General features: G+C 40.1%; 1 protein-coding gene across 3 annotated transcripts in view; it reads right to left on the minus strand.

Moving 5' to 3' along the window:
- Positions 1 to 21,028, minus strand: part of LOC140515640 (mitogen-activated protein kinase kinase kinase kinase 4-like) — a 238,508-nt gene that overhangs the window by 103,713 nt on the left and 113,767 nt on the right. For all 3 annotated transcript variants that reach the window (XM_072626441.1, XM_072626440.1, XM_072626439.1), the window contains exons 5-7: positions 6,763 to 6,873; positions 5,481 to 5,571; positions 572 to 702 (exon numbers count right to left, since the gene is read on the minus strand). In XM_072626441.1, coding sequence (XP_072482542.1) covers positions 572 to 702; positions 5,481 to 5,571; positions 6,763 to 6,873 — 333 coding nt within the window. The remainder of the gene's footprint in view (positions 1 to 571; positions 703 to 5,480; positions 5,572 to 6,762; positions 6,874 to 21,028) is intronic.

The following is a 21,028-nucleotide window of genomic DNA, read 5'->3' on the forward strand; positions in this document are numbered from 1 at the left end:
ATGGTTCTTAGCACAGAAAAACCTGTTTAGGAAGGACTATAAATACCTACTCATTGAAAAGGGTGATTTTCAAAATGGAGGCTGTGGGAAGAGAAATGAGTACATACTGACTAGAGAAGTCCAGCACCCCTCTTTCTCATTCATTGCCAAATAGCAGAGGAAACAAAGCTGTCACCCACTATCACAATGAAACACAGTTGAAATCAAAGCAGAATCAATTGTCCTTCAGCCAACAGCCTCTCAGTGTCAATTTGGTAAGGTGTTTTGACTGGGAGTCATTTTCTCTGGGACCACACTCCTTTGTCCTAACTCACTCTGAGAAGTGGTAAGGATCAAAAAGTAGCATGGGGTCACCATACCCTGCAATGAGCCAGGCAGAAAGACTGCCAGTACCCAAAGCTAGCCCAAACCACCTGTGAGCCATACTCTCTGCATCTCCTGCTTTCATACATTCACACTGCACAGTGGCATTGAGGAGAACATTTCATCCTTTCATCTCAGTCCTTGAAAAGACCATTGCTTACCAATACCCCCCTTCACTAGATCCCACGTTCCCAATCTTTCTACTCACTCTGTAATCATAGGTCGAGTCAGGGTTTTCATCGCATGCAATCACCTCTGGTGCCATCCAATATGGCGTCCCAATGAAGGTATTTCTTCTGCCAGCGGTCCGGTCCAGCTGGGCACTCACTCCAAAATCCACTGAAAAATTCCACACATGCCCAAAGAGTAAGTCGGTGACAAGACGCTTGATGAGTTATTGCCTTCACTTGGAAAGCAGATACGCAAGCCACAATGGAGAACAGATTGAAGCTCCAACATGGGAAAGTTGAACATGGGGCCTGCTCCAGGAACACTGGGAAAGAGGCTTCTGCTGATGTTGACGTTGGAAGGAGCCCCAGCAGTACTGTAATAAATCTATGGTTGGCTTGGCTGAATGCTTACCATGAATATTAAAACTAAGCCCCATCAGTACACCCTGAATAGTGTTTGGATTTGCCACTTTCCTGGAAGAAGGACAGGGATTGAAAAGAGCATCTGAAAAAACACAAAACAGGCTGGACTGGGAAGCTTCACCAATAATTTGAGAAAGTCCCATCGTGATGGGGAAGAAAAATGAGTTTCATGGTCAAGTTTAAAGGAAAGTCTTCCACAGCTAGGTTGAAGCAGATGTAAATATTTACTGTGAAGTCCACATCTTAGTTTTGGCTCTGAAAGTTAATCGTGGGATGCTTTGGAAAGAGTGGCATTAGCAACTGTGGGATACATTCATCTGTGGGATACATTAGAAGGAGCTTGGCATGGTGGTCTCGGACACAGAGAAAACGTCTGGGCTGCTCAGCTTGGAAAAAAGGCAGCCTTTTTCTGAAGGAGGAGGGAAGGGGAAAACCTTTTGAGGACTTTTTTGGTTTCAGGCATATGAAAGTTGATGAAAAAATGTTCCCATCTGCACTAAGAAGAGAGGGAAGGGACCCAAGAGGAAGCAGGGGGGATTGAGGTTTGTGCTTAGGGAGCTCTTGCCAAGCACAAGGATTATGGGATGTTGGAACATTACCACTGGACGTTGTAGAATGTCCTTTTCTAGAAGGTTTCAGAAATAGGTTAGATCAGGGCTTAGCAAGCTCCTGAGCAGGATCAGAGATTTAGAGTTAGGTGGGAATCTTGAAGGTCATTTAGTCTAATCCCCTTATTTTACACATAGCCAATCTGAGGTCGAGACACCAGCCATTCAGGCAGCCTTGTCCCAGCTGCAGAATCACCTTCTCTCCAGTACTGGTGACATGACTTTGTCTGAAAGGGAAGCAAGGGATTGATTGTCCTCCCCATCCTGGTGCCTCACTCACGTCTCTGCCCTTCCTTGGGTATACCACTTCTTAGGGCAGGCTTCAGTTCACTCATCTGTAACCCAATCACCACTAGTGCTATAAAGGAACAATGCTGCTAGCAATTATCTAAAGCCATATGAAAAAAAAATCTCAGACAAGAGCCATGTTCTGTCAGCAATCTTGCTTTGCCAGAAACAACAAAGCTGAGGAAGGAGGTGAGGCTGTTATCATCAATTTTTGCTAAGCTTTAGGGATCATCTGGAAAATCTTTGATTCCTACTGGACAGCAGTCATCTTTACGGAGTTAACAGTTAATGTCCAACTTCATGAAGTTGCTCCTGGAAGTGGGGGAGAACAAAAAGTGAGGCAGACCCTGAGGTCTAACTGGCAACACCTGGCTAAACAACTGGCCAGCTCTCTAAGGAGAAGCAGCCAGTTTCACCTGATGACCTGACAAGTTCGCCATCAACTTGCCCACGATGCTTTTCTATTCTGAGCTAACATTGGGGTGTCACTCCAAACTTGACCCTTCTTCTGATTTTGGACCTCAGCTTTGTATTGAATGCTTAACCTCCCATTTCCTGGCCCTGCCCTGGACTTTGTTCATAGGAATACAAAATCATAGAGTAGGAATGGATCTCTGAGGTCATCTAGTTCAATGTCCTAATTCTATGCAGGAAGTCTTAGAATTTTTAAGTTGGTTCAGGAACCTTAGAGATCATCTAATTTAATCTATTCATTTTACCCATTTATTCATTTATGGAAACTGAAGTGTGGAGAGGTGATGTAACACAGGGCTGCACAGATAGCAATAGGCCATGATGAGATTCAAACCTGGGTCTGCTAAGTCCACAGTCAGAGCTCCTGTCACTGCTCTATTACTTCATGCTTCTTAGGTGGTCATGCAGGCACTAATGAAAAACTACCAATAACAGGGAGCTCACCACCTCATTCTAGAAGAAGGGAATGGGTTGCCTTGTGAGGCACTGACCTGAAATTTCTGTCTTTGCATCTTCCAACCACTGGTCCTTCGTTTGTGCAAAATGAGACCAAGAAGAATAAAGCTAATCCTTTGATTACTCAGGCAGCCCTTCAGATCTTTGCTTGGTGATGGCTGCCATGTATCCCCTTAAGTCTTTTCCAGGCTAAAAATCCCCAGATGCTGCAACACTTTCTCATATTTCTGAGGAATGAGGTTCTTTAATTTTTTTCTTTTGTTAATTTTTTAAAAACGCATTAAACTGATGAGAGGCAACACAATAGATAGAGAGCTGACCTTGGAGCCAGAAAGAGTTAGGATCAAATCCTGCCTCTGGCCCATATTATCTGTGTGACTTTGGGTAAGTCACTGAAGCTCCTCCCTCCCCTCCAGGTCCTAGGCAAGTTGGTGATAAGGTAGAGGGAGTTTCCTTACCTGGGAATTCCCTATTGTGATGAAATCACAGGTCCAGTCTCTATCCCTAGCTAAATGTTACTGATGACTTTTGTCTTTAGACCACAAACATCCGTGGTATGCTGGTAAATATCATCAGCTCTTCAGAAAACACACACTTTTAGGTTTAATCCCTATCGCTAATATTTCTCCCATCACTTTCTTAAGTCTAGACAATCAGGAAAAAATAAACCAAGTCTTGATTTGTAGCATTTGCTGATTTTCCAGCGTAAATGCTCGTCTCCAAAATTTAACAATTGACTTTTGTTTTTAGGAGCTAATATTAGACAGAGGGACATATGCCTGCGAACATTGCCCCCACCCCCAACAACCTTCTCTTTGTCTTACAGCCCTCCCTATTCTAACTCCTGTCTTCTGAGAAATTAAGATAACCAACATTTTAAGGATTGTGTGTAAAATGTGAATCACACTCTGAAGGGGCCACATCAGGGGCCTCTCTCATAGAATAATGGCCATGGGTTGGGTTGTTTTGTTTTGTTTTTTCCCTAACCAATTCATCTAGCATATCAGAGGCCCTTTTAGATACTCCCAGCTTTTTGACTGTATTCCTATTATTTGGAGCTGCCAGAAATCTGATCTCTGGATAAGTGGGGCCTTACTGTATGTTCAAAATAGAGGGCCATGCTCCTTGGTTCGCTATATTATGCATTCTGTTTGCTTGGGACTTGGATTCTGGGTGATCTTCACAAATTTCCACCCTGAGTTTCTGAAGATTGTGACTTTCAGGAGTAGAGAAGATTACACATTTTCTTGGAATTACTTTTCAACCTGATATGCATTTATTGTCATTTATTTCAAGGACAAACATGCTCACAGCCTTCTGCTCCCTCAATAAGAACTCCATGGAGTATGTGCTCACCAAGAGCATAAAATGCAGCTCTGGTGCTATTTGGACATATTCTTAGTTGCAGACAGACCCCAAAGACTGTGTAGGATGGAAAGGCATTAGGGAGAGGCCCTGTAGTGATAGGATCTGAGATCAGTGGCTGTTGTAATGTTTGCAGGTGATTAGCCGGCATTAAATAAAGCTGCCTTAAACAACGAGGCTCCCTTAAATCCTCCCACTCCCACCCCAGGCCTTCTGAACATGTAGTGAGAAAAGCATGGAGTAGGCCTGACTAACATTGCTAGCTCTGTGGCCTCAGGCAGATTGCTGTCCCTCTCTGAATCACATTTTCTATTTATTAAGCTCTTCCTAGTGTGACAGCAATACTTTTGCAACTTGTTCATTGCCCAGAGAGGCCCACGAGGATCAAATGAGGCAAGAGGGGGAAAAGCCCCAGACAAATGTGAGTTACTGGTGTCACTTTTAAATCCTGTGATGTCTACTGCCCAAACATGACAAGGACATGTGGCTAGCATCTGGTTCAAAAGTGAAAAACACCATCAATCAAATGGTTGTATTGCTAGGCCATGGTATAGTCCAAAGAAAATAGCACTGTGTTTGAGGCCCCAGGACCTGAGTTCAAATTCTTCTACCTATGATGCCTATTATTTCTAGGACTGGGCAAATCACAGCTTCCCTGAATCTCAGTTTCCTCCTTTTAAAAGACCTCTGAGGTCACTTCTAGCTCTTTGTTTCTCTTTTGTTTGGCACATAGAAGACATTTAATATGTACTTTTTTGATTGGTCCATCTCTTACGATTTCTTGGTTTTGTCTTAGGAGGAAAAAAATCAACTCACAAATACCTGTCACTCTCACTTGGCTGGTCTTATTTGATTCTCTCCACAACTGTGGGAGTGTAATGCAAATATCCTTAAACAGGTAAGGAAATTAAAGTTCTGAGAGGGGAAATGACTTGTCAAAGAATAACTGAGTTTAGAGCTGAAAGTTTAGCCAGATCTGGAAGGGACCTTAAGTTGAGCCAAATCCCCTCATTTTGGAGATGAAGAAACTGAGGACCAGATGGGTGAAGTGGACTTGTCTAAGATGATGCAGTAAGCCAGTATGAGAGTTGGTATTTGAACGCAGGTCATCAGACTCCAAGTACAGAATTTTCTCCACTCTATTATATGGCCCATGTTATAGACCAGTAAGCTCCAGATGAGTGCTCTCCCCACTGCTAACTCTTTGACAATCTGAAGACAGTGATGATAACACAAATACAAAAGTCAGGTGTTTTATAGCGGTCTTCTATATTCAATCATTCTATGAATGTGCTTAATGTCTGCCTCCACCAACTGCTACAAGAAGACTTACCCAGTTTTACTTCAGCGTTTTCAGTCAGGAGGACATTTTGTCCTTTGATGTCCCGGTGAATGACGTGGTGCATATGCAGATGGGAAAGACCCTGCAGGAAAAATCACATCATTGTCACCATTCCCTCCTGCAGGGCCCTTGGGCCCTAGATGTGCTCTTGCACAGCAAAAGCTCAGGCAATGTTTGCTGAACTGAGATGACCCTATGACTTGGAAAACATTAGTTATCCTATGCCTAACTCCTAATACAAGGCTGGAGCTTTTAGGTAAGAGAAACAACTCAGGCTTTGATTTTTCAGATTGAATTCTTTAGCTGACAAGTTTTCAGAAACACTTCTGTGGAATTTTGAGAAAGGAAACCAAGGAAGGTAACCAGGAAAGGCAAAGAAAATCTCATAGAAGTTTTTGCTTCCATGGACTATGGTGTCTCTGTCCTCTCTGAAAGGGAATGAGTTCGCTGGCTTAATTGGCTATCTAGATATCCCCTGGATTTTACCTCATTCAGACCAGTTACTAATATTTCTTAGTCAGCTTCTAAAGACTGAGAAATTAGGGAAATATGGAAATTCATTTTAGGATGACTTGAATTTGAATTGGCTTACTAGACTGACTCTCTCTCCTCCCCCACCACTGAAGCCTTCCCACTCCAGCCACTTGGGGCACTGTGAGAGATGATGATGGCATCTTTCCTGATTGCAGGCAGTGCAAGTGTGACCAGGCCTAACTCTTGTTCTTGGTTCTTGGGTGCTCTCATTTGCCTAGGTCACAGCTTGGGCCAGCTGGGGATTTGGGTCTCGCCTAGTCCCTGGCAGGTACTGCACTTAAAGTAGAATGGAATACAGCTGCTTTGTACATTTGTTTTTTCAGATGGAGTAAGAAGGGAAGGGGCTCACTGTCTGTCTATCTGCAAAAAGGGAGTGTGACAGTTGCAAACTTCAAAAAAACACCAGGCTGAAGAGGTCACCCTACTCCATTTCCAGGACTGGGTGTTTAAGTTCACATTCTATCATGTTTTTAGAGAGTGGGATCACATCCCTTCCTTTTTTTCTTTCTAAATGGGAGAAGCCCCATCTTTTTAGCCTGTCCTCATGTACTCATTACCCTCCTTCTTTCCCTTCCTTCCAGTTCCAATCCACAATCTTTTATTGTTTGCAGTTGCTCTTCTAGGATTCTCCCCTCTTACTCCCACTCCCTCCCAGTCCCATTACATATTTGCATTTTTTAAAACCTCTACCCAGCATCCTTCAATAACCAGAGAGAATAATAACGGCCCAAAGACTCACCCGTAGGATTTCACGGCAGATGTAAGAAATCCAGTCTTCTTTAAAGGAGTTACCTTTGGTCTTCTTCACTAAATCAGCCACTGAGCCTGCTCCACAGTACTCCATCACCAGCTGTAGGGAAGGAAGAACAAGGTAATGTCAGAGGCCAGAAGCACTTCCCTCAACATCCCTGGAAGACATTTCCTTCAGGTGACCCGTAGTCTGCCGAATACTTACAGAAACAAAGTCAAAGGCATTTACCTTCATAGGCTTGAGGATCCCTAAGGAAAGATACTCCCAGTTCCCAAAGTCAGAAAAGCTTAAACTATTTAAGCAAATCCTGCTTCAGACGCATATTAGCTGTGTGACCTTAAGTAAGTCACTTAACCTCTGTCAACCTGAGTTTTCTCATCTGTAAAATGAGGTAATATTACCTAACTCCCAGGGTTGTGAGGATTAAATGAGATAATAATTGTAAAGTGCTTAGCATGGCACATAGGAAGCCCCATATAAATGTGGGTGTTGTTATTATATTATTGTTTACTGGAGAGTTCTTATTTGCTCCCCCCCCAGAAGAATTAAGAGAAAAGAATGGAAACTGAAAGAGATTACATTGATTTGATGTAAGAAAAAATGTCATAAAACAACTGACGCTATTCCAAATGGAGACAGAATTGCCTAGGATATAAAAATGATAGTAACTTATTTTTATTTAGTGTCTAGAAATTTGCAAGCCTGGCCTTACTATACTGTTGCCTCAAGCAAAACAAGACTAATCCCTCTACCACCAGACCTCCCATCTTGTGATGGGAGAGAGTAATCTTATCTTCCTTAATCAAATGTGATAATGTGTGTAAAGCACTTTGTCAATCCTTAAAGCCCTATTTAAATGAGAGCTAATTATAGTCATTAAGTCTTCCCTTCTCCAGGCTATAAACATGCCTTATTCCTTCCACCCCACTTCATATAGCACTAACTTCACCATCCTGGTCGTGCTTTTCTGGATGCCCCTCAGCTGATCAATGTCCTATCTAAAATTTGGTGCCCAGAACAGATCAGATCTGATTGGGGCAGGGTATCATGGGACAGTCAGCACCCTAGACCTAGATGCTCTTTGCCTTATTTAATGCAGCCTAAAGTGACAGACCTTAAATATGTATTGGGGCAAATAAATCATTGTCTGCTACAATATATCCTATAATGTCTGTTATGTAATATTACATCCCACTGGGTTGGCACAGTAGATAAAGAGCTGGGCCTCAGACATTTACTTGCTGTGTGATCCTAGGCAAGTTGCTTCACCTCTGTCTGCCTCAATTTCCTCATCTAAGAAGTGGAGGTATTAACGGTACCTACCTGCCTCCCAGGGTTGTTGTGAGAATCAAATGAGATAATATTTGTAAAACACTTAGCAATGTGCCTAGCACATAGTAGGTAATTAACAAATATTTGGTGTTCGATGGATTTATGAGTTAAAATAGCAAATAAGATCGTTTCTTTTAGTGAATAAATTGCAATTGCTTGCTAGGAACTTATCCAGAGAAAGGTACAGATTCTTTGGAGCAAAGGCTCTATTGTCCTCCTTCAAAGTAGTTGATCTAGTTAGAAGATAAAGAAGACTCAGTAGCATACATTCATTGTTTTCTGTTTACTATGTAATTTCACTCATAAATTATATTCCCAAATTAATTGTGATAATGCTCAACACATTATAAATTAACTAAGTTTGTTTATTTATTTACTTAGTATTCTAGTTCACATGTAATCATAGATTTCCCCAGCTTCCAGACAAAGGAGAGCCTTATCTTCCTTTCCTTGGCTGAATAAGCCATCTCTGCCCTAGGAACTAGAAAATAGAAACATTATTAATATTCATTAAAGATAGGAACTCTTTGGAAAAGAAAGGAAATCGTGTAAAAAACATCTTAGTAATATCTGGAGTGCTACCACCTCATCTTTAGTTCTGAAATTTTCCCAAGATGTTTGGGCATAGCCACCCAATTTTCCACCTGCTGAACCAGGACCATAGATCTCTGCATTGTCCAGATAGCTAGATGAGAATGATCCTTGGTATTGCTATCCAATGTGTGTTGCTACAACCTTACATACCCCAGACAATTTAGAAGTTGCCACTTCACCTGCCTCCTGCCCTATTAGCTGACTGGAATTCTTAGGCCTCTGTTTTTCTCAGATATTTATGTCTAAATAATATCCCATGTCATCTCCTGTCCTCCAGATAAATCTATGAGTACAAAGAATATTCTTCAGTAAATTTAATTAGGACATGTAAGTTCTATGGTGTGAACTGCTTCTTTAACTAGTGGCTAATTTATTAAGAAATTATTAACTTAGAAGGCAATTGTAGGAAATAATATGATTGAGGAATCTAATTTCCCTTTTCAATTATCTTCTGTGGACTCCCTCAAATAACTCTGACTCTTATGTAAAAAAGGAGTAGGGCACTATTTCAACATGGCACACTACTGATTCATCTGCTACGTTACTTAAGTTATTGTGTTAACTAATGTCTTTGTTGCTTCGTTGTGGTTTTCTAAGTAATCTATCATGTTATTTGTAGGTAGTTTTGCCTCCTCTTTCCTGATATGTATGCTTTTAATTTTTCTCTTTTCTTACTGCAATCACTAGTATTTTGGAAATATCTCTAATAACTAGCTAGTGCAGAGCTAGAGAACATCTGGAGAAGATGAACTAAAAGGATAGAAGAACAGGAGGGAAGGGAGGAGGGAGGATAGTGGAGAGGTCATTATTTGGTGTGTTCTAGAAATACTAGTGATAGAAGTAAGGCAAGAAAAAGAAGGAAATTAAAGATACTTTCATTGGCAAAATATTTCTATTTTCAGATGATGTAATGATTTATCTAGGAAGCCTTAGAGAATCATCAAGGGAACCAACTGAAATAAATAATAGTAATTAATAACAAGTGAAGTAGCAGAATACAAAATTAACCCTCCTTCCCTGATCATTAGCATTTCTTCCCTAAAATAACTACAAAATGCATAAACTATGTGGGAGTCAATCTGCTAAGACATACTCAAGACATATATTTACATGACACTCTTTAAAGAAATCACCTCAATAATTGAAGGGATAGTTATTGCTCAGGGTTAAGCCATCTCAATGCAATATAAATTATGATACCGCCTAAATGAAATTACAAATGTATTGCCATATCAATCAAACTACAAAGTTTACTTGGTACCAAGCACAAAATAACCAACGTGTGCCCCACCAAGGGCATACTTTATAGAGTTAGACAAAATAATAACAGACTTCAAATTATATTATAAAGCAGTAATCATCAAAGGTAGTTAGCACTGACTAAAAAAATTAAAATGTATAGAAGGGAATAGGTTTTTTTAAGCTAATTAGTAAAATAGATAAGCAAACACTAGAAATAATCAAACTCACTAATTCAAGTGTTTGATAAGCCCAGTTGGGGGATAACTCCATATTAGACAAGAATTGATGGGAATGTTAGAAAGCAGTCTGGAAGAAATTAGGTTGCAACTAACATCTTATTTCATATACTGTTACTATATGTTTAAAGTAGTCATACAGTCTGAATTATAAAAGGTTACACTACTTAAAAAAAGAAGAAGAGAACAAGATCAGATATTTTTAACACCTATGGTTAAGGGGAGACTTCATAATCAAACAAAAGAAAAAAGATAAAATAGACTATTTTTGAGTCGATGAAATTGGAAAGCTTTTGCACAAACAAAATCAATGCAACAAGAGTGAGAAGGAAAACTATGAACTGGAAAAACATTGCTTCAAATATTTTTGAGAAGAGTGTGATATCTAAGCTATATAGGGAATAAATATATAAGACCAAGACTAGTCCTCAATTCATGTGCTTAAAGATATGAATAAATAGTTCCCAAAATAATCATTATAGTTACTAATGACCATATGAAAGATTTCTTCAAATCTTTAGTTATAAGATTAATGCTAATGAAACTAATTCTGAGGTTTTACCTCATATGTGGCAAATTAGCAAAAGTAACAAGGGATAGAGATAATGTTGAAGGAACCATAAGAAGATAATGTTGGTGGAACTGTTATTCCAATTATTCTGAAAAGTAATCTGGAATTATGCGTTGAAAAAGTGATTAAAATGCATATACCTTTTAACCCAGAGATTCTACTGCTAATCCTATATGCCAAGGAGATTAGTGATAGAAAGGTCCCCTACAATAAAGTCTTCATAACAGCATTTTTTGTGATAGGAAAAAAAAGCTAGGATAGGTAGCTCTATAATAATATAAGTTGCAGACTAAGTGTCAGTTTGGATTGACAGAGGAAGTTTCCTCATCAGGGGCTCCCTATGCTAATGAAATCAAAAGTCTAATTTAAAAAAACGAACTAGAAGTAAAGATGTCCATTGACTTGGTAACAGTTAAACAAGTCATGGTAAAAAAAAAAAAAGAATATAATATTCCTGTGCCATAAAAAACAATAAATATGAAAAATTAAGAAAAGCACAGAAAAAAATTTTACAAACTGATGCAGAATATAGCAAGCAGAAACAAGGGGGAACTACACAGTGGTTACAAAAATGTAAACGAAAAGAACAAAATACAAAATTAAAAGATGCAAAATTATAATGCTCAAATTAGGCACCAGTGAGAAGTTGAGGAAATGCAACTCTCTCTTCGCTGCAGAAATAAGAGATTATGGATACAAGTTATTGCAGATGTAAGCAGACATAGATGATCTATTAGCTCTGACGAACTGATTTTCTTCCCCTTTCTTTTTTATCTTTGTGGCAAGGGACTTGCTTGGGAGGGAAAGGGATATATTCAGAAATAAAGGCCACATAAATACACAAGACATCAATAAAAATAAGATAAAATATTTAACTGCTCACAGTTTACCAGGTGCTACTCAAAACATGCAAAAGCTATGGCTTTTATAGGACATGACATGCAATACCTGCTTATTTTTTAAAGTTTTTCATAGAAATCTAGGTGGCGGGGGCGGAGCCAAGATGGCGAAGTAGAAAGACGCACATACACATAGCTCCGAACCCACAAACCACAGAACGGCAGAGAGGACTAACCCAGGGCGAATTCTGCACCCAGAGACCACGGAATATTGGAGCAAGGGAGATTTCCTTTCCAGAGAGACCTGCAAACCTCTCGCGGGGGGACCTTCGCGCCGGGGACTGGGTGCCGGGGAGGGAAGAGGAGAGCAGCTCTGCCGCGGCAGTGACACCGTGGGAAAGAGATCCGAGAGGGCTGCGGAACGGAGTCTCCAGCGGCCACGCGGGTCCCCACACCCACAGAGGGACTGGCAAACCTCTCGCAAAAGGTCCGTCGCGCTGCAGACACGGTGCCTAGCCCGGACCTGCGGCGGCGACGGCCACCGCGGCTCCGAGAGACAAAGTTCTGAGAGGGATCCGGAGGCGGGATCTTCAGCAGCTGCACGGGCCCCCCACCAACAGGTGACTGACGGGGGTAGGTAAGAGAGTCTCTTTGGCGGATTGAGAGGGGAGTGAGGTGCCCCCATAGCTTGGGCCCCCCCGGGAGGTGGGGGCTAAGAGGCGGCTGCGGACGAGGGCTCCCCAAATGGACGGGAGCCTGGATCCATTGTGGAAGGTCTGTGCATAAACCCCCTGAGAGAATTGAGCCAGAGAGGCAGCCCTGCCCCTGACCTCAGCACCTGAACTAAATTTAACACTGAATAACAGCCCTGCCCCCGCCAAAAATCCTAAGGCGGGAAGCAGCATTTGAATCTCAGTCCCCAAACGCTGGCTGGGAGGACCAGGAGGCAAGGTGGGTGTGAGGAGAACATTCAGAGGTCAGGCCACTAGGTGGAGACAATGCCAAGAAAAGGGAAAAGAAATAAAACTATTGAAGGGTACTTTATCGGAGAAAAAAAACTTCCTCCCTTCCTTTCTGATGGGGAGGAACAATGCTTGCCATCAGGCAAAGACACAGAAATCGAGGATCCTGTGTCCCAGCCCACCCAATGGGCTCGGGCCATGGAAGAGCTCAAGAGGAATTTTGAAAATCAAGTTAGAGAGATGGAGGAAAGACTGGGAAGGGAAATGAGAGGGATAAGGGAGAAGCATGAAAAACAGATCATCTCCCTGCTAAAGGAGAACCAAAAAAATCTTGAAGAAATTGGCACCTTGAGAACTAGCCTAACTCAGCTGGCAAGGGAGGTGCAAGGGGCCAATGAGGAGAAGAATGCGTTCAAAAGCAGAATTAACCAAATGGAAAAGGAGATTCAAAAGCTTACTGAAGAAAATAGATCTCTCAAATCTGGAATGGTACAGATGGAAACTTTGGACTTTTCGAGAAAGACAGATATCTCAGAACATACCGCGCAGATTCGAAAAATGGAAGATAATGTGAAATATCTTATTGGAAAAACAACTGACCTGGAAAATAGAATCAGGAGAGACAAAGTAAAAATTCTGGGACTACCTGAAAACCATGATCAAAAGAAGAGCCTAGACATCATCCTCCACGAAATTATCAAGGAAAACTGCCCTGAGATTCTAGAACCAGAAGGCAAAATAAATATTCAAGGAATCCGCAGAACACCGCATGAAAGAGATCCAAAAAGAGAAACTCCTAGGAGCATTGTGGCCAAATTCCAGAATTCCCAGGTGAAGGAGAAAATATTGCAAGCAGCTAGAAAGAAACAATTCAAGTATTGTGGAAATACAATCAGGATAGTACAAGATCTGGCACCTTCTACATTGAGGGATAGAAGGGAATGGAATAGGATATTCCAGAAGTCAAAGGAACTAGGACTGAAGCCAAGAATCACCTACCCAGCAAAACTGAGTATAATACTTCAGGAGAAAAAATGGTCTTTCAATGAAATAGAAGACTTTCAAATTTTCCTGATGAAAAGACCAGAGCTGGAAAGAAAATTTGACTTTCTAACACAAGAATGAAGAGAACCATAAAAAGGCGAACAGCAAAGAGAAATCATAAGGGACTTACTAAAGTTGAACTGTTTACATTCCTACATGGAAAGACAATATTTATAACTCTTGAAACATTTCAGTATCTGAGACTGGGTGGGAGTACACACACACACACATGCACACACGCACACATACATAGAGACAGAGTGCACAGAGTGAATTGAAGAGGATGGGATCATATACTAAAAAATAAAAAATGAAATCAAGCAGTGAGAGAGAAATATTGGGAGGAGAAAGGGAGAAGTTATATGGGGCAAATTGTCTCTCATAAAAGAGGCAAGCAAAAGACTTATTAGTGGGGGGATAAAGAGGGGAGGCAAGAGAAAAACATGAGATCTACTCTCATCACATTCCACTAAAGGAAAGAATATAATGCACACTCATTCTGATAGGAAAACCTATCTCATAATACAGGAGAGTGAGGGACAGGGGCACAAGCAGGAAGGGGGGGAGGATAGAGGGGAGGGCATGGGGAGGAGAATGCAATACGAGGTCGACACTCATGAGGAGGGAAAGGACCATAAGAAAACAGAAGTAATGGGGGACAGGACAGGATGGAGGGAAATATAGTTAGTCTTATACAACACAACTAGTATGGAAATCATTTGCAAAACTAAACAGATATGGCCTATATTGAACTGCCTGTCTTCTAAGGGGAAGGGGTAGAGAGGGAGGGAGCTAAAGAAGTTGGAACTCAAAGTGTTAGGACCAAATGTAATGTTCTTACCACTGGGTAACAAGAAACACAGGTTAAGGGGTCAAGAAAGCTATCCGGCCCTACAGGACAAAAGAGAAGACGGAGACAAGGGCAGGGAGGGAGGATAGAGGAGAGAGCAGATAGGTCACAGGGGCAATTAGAAAACTTGGGTCTGGGGGGGGAGGGGGAAAAAAGGGGAGAAAATTTGTAACCCAAAATTGTGTGAAAATAAATGTTAAAAAAAAAAAAAGAAATCTAGATGGCACAATGGATAGAGTACTGGGCCTGGTGTCAAGAAGACCCAAGTTCAAATCTTGCCTCAAACAATTACTAGCTGTGTGACCCTGGGCAAGTCACTTAACCCTGTTTGCCTCAGTTTCCTCATCTGTAAAATGAGCTAGAGAAGGAAATGACAATCCACTCCAATATCTTTGCCAAGAAAACCACAAATGAAGTCCTAAAGAGTTGGACATGACTGAAATAACTGAACAACAATAGAAGTCTAATGTGTTGGAATATCTATTAGAATGAAATAGAATAAGTTGAAGTCATTATTGTTTCATGCACTTGTGCCAGGTGGATCTCTTCCTCAAATTCTTCTGTTTCCTTGTTTTAACCAGGTATATGATAGTAACAATATTGGGTCTCCCAAACATTCCTCTTCGTTACGTTTACGCCCTCTATTTCCGGAATTCTAAATATTGTGCTCAAATCTATGACTCTATGTGCAACTTTGTAGAAGTCATATAACCTTTCTAGGCCTCAGTTTCCTCCTTTGTGAAATGAGAAGGTTGGATGATTTGCCCTCTGAAGTACTTTCTAGCTCTAGGTCTAATATCCTATGAATGTGGAAAAGAGAGAAACATTTTTGGGTCCCTTTACTTTCTCTTCTACGAGAGAGAACAGCTCATGCTTTGAGTATAGACAATAATCTTTAGGTCAGAAAGACCTTATCACATACTTATGCAGTTCACCACAAAATTCTCCCTATTGTGTGTACTTTTTGGAAACAAAATCCATAAAGTATGAATTCTCTTCCAACTCTGAGATTCTGAAATTCCATAAGTACTGCTTACAAGATTATGTTATCAAATGAAATAGAATCTCCAAAATCCAAATCCCATTGAGTTGGTAGTTTAAGTCAAAGTCTCTAAGATTCCTTTTCCTGTTGTAGCCTCTGTTCCTCTACCACTACTTCCTCTTTTGCCTTCTTCCCCACTATAGGTTTTAATAAGGTAATATACATTTATATAAGAAATTTCCTCAAGAAATGGCAATAGATTATGCTGATATTTGTTGTTTTATCAATTTCACATTTTTCATCAGTAATTCATTTAATAGGTCAGGCTAAAGATGTTTTTATTGCTTGCTTTTTTTCAAAAATATTTTGTTCATGATTTTTTCAGATCACTATCAGTTCTCAGGGACTTTTTACCTCCACCCCAGCAGAATCCTCTCTTGTATTAAAGTACAATTAAGCAAAAGAAATTAACACAGTGGCCAACCTTTGAAATATAATGCCTCATTCCACACCTATAATCCACTACCACCTATGCCAAGAAGTGAGAGGCATGTTTCACTGTTAGTTCTCTAAAGTTTCAGTGCATTAATAAGAAATCTGAAGTCTTTCAATGCTGTTTTCCTATAGATTACTGTGGTCATGTAAATGGTTCTACAGAATCTATTTGCTTCCCTCTCCATCAATTCTTATGTCTTCCCAAGTTTCTCTCAATTATTCATATTCTTAATTTCTTCCAATGCAATAATAAAATTTCCTTACATTCACATACCAAAATTTCTTCAGTCATTCCACTAGTTGCTGGGCACCTTATTTTTTCCCAGTTCTTTGCTACTACCAAAAAGTGATGCCATGCACTTTTTATGTATGAAACGAAACACCTTTGTCTTGGACCTCCTCAATCTATTCTCAGTATATCGTTTAATTTTGCTTTTAGGATCATAGACCTAGAGATGGAAAGGATTTCAGAAAATAAAATCTGAATGAGACTCTGTCAAGAGTTTTAAAGCCTAAAATGTACTCATCTAGTCCAAACAGCTCATTTTACAGATGAGGTCCTCCTCTAGGAAAATCTGAGTTAAAATCCAGCCTCATACACTTCCTATCTGTGTGACCCTGGGCAAGTCATACTTGCCTCAGTTTCCTCATGTGGAAAATGGGGATAAAAATAGTACCTACCCCCCAGGTTTGTTGTGAGGATCAAATAAGACAATATTTTGAATGCACTTAGCACCATGCCTGGTAGATAGTAGGTGTTTAATAAATGCTTATTTCCTTCCATCTTTCCTTCTGTCCTTGAAACATGCATAGTCTAGTTAGGAAGATGAAACCTTTAAAAAACAACTAAAATAGAAATTATGTAGTTGTAGTTCTGAGTGTACCAGGAATTCAGAGAAGGAGGAAGCTATGTGAATAAGAAGGGTGGGAAATAGTTTTTGAGACATGGTATTTGAGCAACTGAGCCTTGAAGGATGAGTAGAATCCAGATAAACTGAGAGCAAGGAGAAATCATTCAAGATGGGAAGGGTATAAGCAAATGTATAGAAACAAGAATGAATATGGCACAAATGGACTACAGTGAGGATAACAGTTTGACTGGAATTAAGGGAATATGGTGGGGAGCAGTGGAAGATAAACATCTATAGTAAAGGTGGAGCCAGATTAAGGGAGATAAGTGAAAGCCAGGCTAAGGAATCTCAACTTCCACCTCAGAGCTGTGTTCTTAAGGTATTCGAGGGGGCTTTTTTGTCTGACTCTATGATGGACAAGGGGGCCTTCAACTGCTTGGTTATTTTTCCCAAGAGATTAGCAAACTCACTCTGGGAAAAAAAATCAATTGCATTCCTGCAGGGCAAGTCCTTCCAAATGGGACTGCTGCCAAGGTGGGTCCATTTTAGGCCTTAAAACTCTTGATAGTGTCTCATTCAGATTTTATTTTCTTAATAAACCCAATTTCTCAGGAAATCTATTTTGGCTGCCACTGAATTGACTGCATGGCTGGCTAGATTTTCATCCTCAGGCACTAAATTCCCTAACTAGTGCCCTGACCAATGTGAAGGAGAAAAGAGTTATATTAGTCAACTTTTATTTTAATAGCATATGTTATTTCAGATAAAGAGAAAAACATATATTTATGCTTAATTGCTCATGCCATTAAACTACTTTGTCAATAAAAAGAACCCTAAGACTTTTCAGAATGTAGCCAGCTCTTGATTATTTATGCTAATGAAGGGGAACAGATACATGGATAAACCACAAACAATGGCTAATCCAAAACCCATTTCTATTTGGCTTTGGAATATTAAATGAACGCTTTCCAGCACATTTACTCCTAAGTGTAGTTTGCACATAACTTCAATTTTCAATGAACCTATGATCACATGAATGTGGTCATTCCATCTATCAGTCTAGCTCACAACCCATCCAAATCTTTGCAGCCTTTGGGATTCTTGTCCATGTTCTTCCAAAAACACTCTATAGAGAATCCAGCCAACATACTGGAGTCTTTCCTCTAGGTCTTTATATATTTTGTGGGTAATGGTGGAATCTGTGAGCCATCTATTTGTTAGGCCCCTCTCTGGTCTAATGATGATTCTAACCCCTTTTCTGATCATACATTTACTCAGTGACCCTTTACATCTTATGTACAGGTCACCATTGGAAATGTCACTAACAATCAACCAACAAGATTTTATTAAATGCTTAATACACATTGGGCACGCTAGGCACTAGAGATACAAAGAAAGGCCAAAATACAGTCCACAGTCTGCTTGTTCCCATCATATGTTTCTCCATTGCCCTTTGCAACCTGGAATGCAGCATTCCAAGATTTGAAGCTGTACAGAAGCACTGGGAGAACATCTGTGCTGAAAGCATGGATCTTTGTGTTGGGAAACTGCTTGGGATCAATTAAAAGCCCTGCACAATTTCCCAAGTGCAATTGAGCTCTGCTCTCTTTTTTTCTATTCAACTCGGGGCCCAGCTCATTGTCTTTCTGCATACACTGTCCCAGATACAGGTACTAATGAAGTAAATTAATGAACTAGCCAGCCAATTGCATGTCCTAGTGGGGACAACAGGCACCATGCACCATTCACCCTTTTGGTTTCTTCTGTATGGTCTGTTGGGCTGATTTATTCAGAATAATCCCAGCTCTCATCAGGAGGTCCTTTAACATTCTGGGGTTTGATGTAGTCAGCATAATACCACACACAAAGAGGAACATCTGGAGGACCTCACCAAGACTGACATGGAATCATTCTTTCATTTGCACCCTGCACAAGCCATATTCCTCAACAGTGGTGACACCTTACTTGACATTGATAATCACAGGGACATTGCATCCATTTATTTCTGTGACTGCATTCATTAAGGAATCTTGTATGACCTTAGTACATGCATAAGAGACTCCTTGTTGGAAGAGAGCCTTTAAGTTGCATTTTTCTCTACTGAATTAAATACTTTTTTTTAAAAAAAAAAAACAACCAACAACAAATCCATCTTACGTTTTTTTCATTTTACAGTCAGTTATGCAACAGCTATAGAGAATCATTTATCAAAGCTTGTCTATTTTCTTCTCACATTTTCATAGAGAATACCCTTGCTAAGCACAAAGAGTATTCTCATAAAGAGGAATGAATGAGTTAAAAAGCATAAACTGCTATGTTCAAAGCAGTGAGAAAGTAGCCATATGAGTTGGAAGTTAGTGATGTTCTCCTGGTTGTTTCCAGGCATTTGTATTATCAGTGATTGTTTCCTTTCTTTTAGTGTCTTTCAGTTCCAGAGGGGGAAAAAAACACTTTCAAGATTGTATGGCAATCTCCATGAATTTCTCAACTTGTATTTGATATAGTCTAGCCACGCTTCTCAATTCCATTTTCTCAACTGCCATTTCTAGTCTTTCATGTGGCACAGTGAAGTTATCAAGGTCTAAAGGTGGGGGTGGTTCCTCTTTACTGATGATAAAAATAGACCATAGTAGAGATGATGACAAAGTCCCCCCCCCTCATTTTACATCTATTAGTTTTCCTCCTACAAGGTTTTGGTCTTTTACATTTCTCAGGCCTGAGCCTTGTTCCCCAACACATTTTTTAACCATTCCTGACCTGTCTTCAACTTTGCATAGAAATCAATAATTATCAAAGAATATACTGACCTGATTTGGAGGGTCTTGTGGAGTTCATCAAAGAATTTCTTTACTCCTCCTTTGGCAACAGATAACATAAACTTTAACTATTTTCAGGGCATTTCTTCTTACCTTTCAGCTCACATTGAAATCAACCACATCAACTCCTTTGTTCACATGAATACTAAGAGAAGCATTTTTGGCTCAAATGAACACTCCCAGAAGGCAGACATATGGTGCCCTTGTTGTGCTGAGTCTCAGGTGAAGGTCAAAATTTATGAAGATAGCCAACATGGTGGCTCCAAGCCTATGGATTTCCAAAACATGATGATGCAGGAACTAGAGAATAGGTAGCTCAATTTAAATAGTGTAAGACATTCCTTCAAAAGAGAGGGGAATAAACAGTGGGAAATTCAACACTGGATTAGAATCTTGTGAACCCTGGGGAGAGAACTACTCACCAAAATGGCTAACAAGGAGTTGATTCCCAAGGTAAAGAAACTGTAAGAGTCTCTAACTGCCCTTGATGATTTCAAATAAACTGGGCCAGATGAATTACTTCCTCAGTTACTTAAAGAGGATATGATTACTGGACTACTATCAGTAATATTTTAAAGATCAAGAAGAAAGGGAAAGGTATCATAGTACTAGAGAAGGACAAATGTTTTGATTTTCCAAAAGGGGAGGATGATATAGCCTGAAAACTATAAATCAGTGATCCTGATTTCAGTCCCTAGGGAAAATCTTGACTAGATCATTAAAAAGGTGATTAATGAATAATGAAAAAAGGAAGGAGTGAATATGAAGAGTCATCATTGACTTTCAAGGATAGGTCATCCCCAAGTAAATTTATCCCCCCAGATTACTAAACTGGTAGATCAGAAGAATGCTATAGAGCTAGTTTATTCAGATTGGAGCAAAATATTGGATTAAATCTCTCTTAATATTCTTGTGGAAAAAATGGAGAGGTGTGGATTGGACAGCAGTACAGTAAGTTGGCTTCAGAACTGGTTGCATGTTTGGACTTGAAGAGTAGTTCATAGTTTTGTGTCAACTTGGGAGGAGAGCTTCAGTGGAGAGCCCCAGGGACCTATGCTTGGCCTTGGACTGTTTAACATTCTTATCAATGACTTGCAAAAAGAAATTGATGGAATGTTTATCAGATTTGGAAATGACACAACGCTGGGAGGGATAGCTAATGTATTAGGATCAGCTTCTTAAACTGTGGGTCAAGACCCCATATGGGTCATGAAATATTTGGCAACAGTAAAAGGTTTCTAAATGTACAACAACCAAAAATTAATTAAAAATGAAAAGCAAAATGAATCTGAGGTATTTCTGGCAGCACATGTTGCATCTCTCAGCTTCACTGAATACACTGAATACAAAGCATGAATGCTTTGCACGGCACATGCCAGCAAGTCATTCAATGCCAACAAATGCTACCGAAACAGTGGAAAAAGTTTAAGAAGCCCTGTA

Source organism: Notamacropus eugenii, chromosome X (genome assembly GCF_028372415.1).
Source record: "Notamacropus eugenii isolate mMacEug1 chromosome X, mMacEug1.pri_v2, whole genome shotgun sequence".
Taxonomy (NCBI): Eukaryota; Metazoa; Chordata; class Mammalia; order Diprotodontia; family Macropodidae; genus Notamacropus; species Notamacropus eugenii.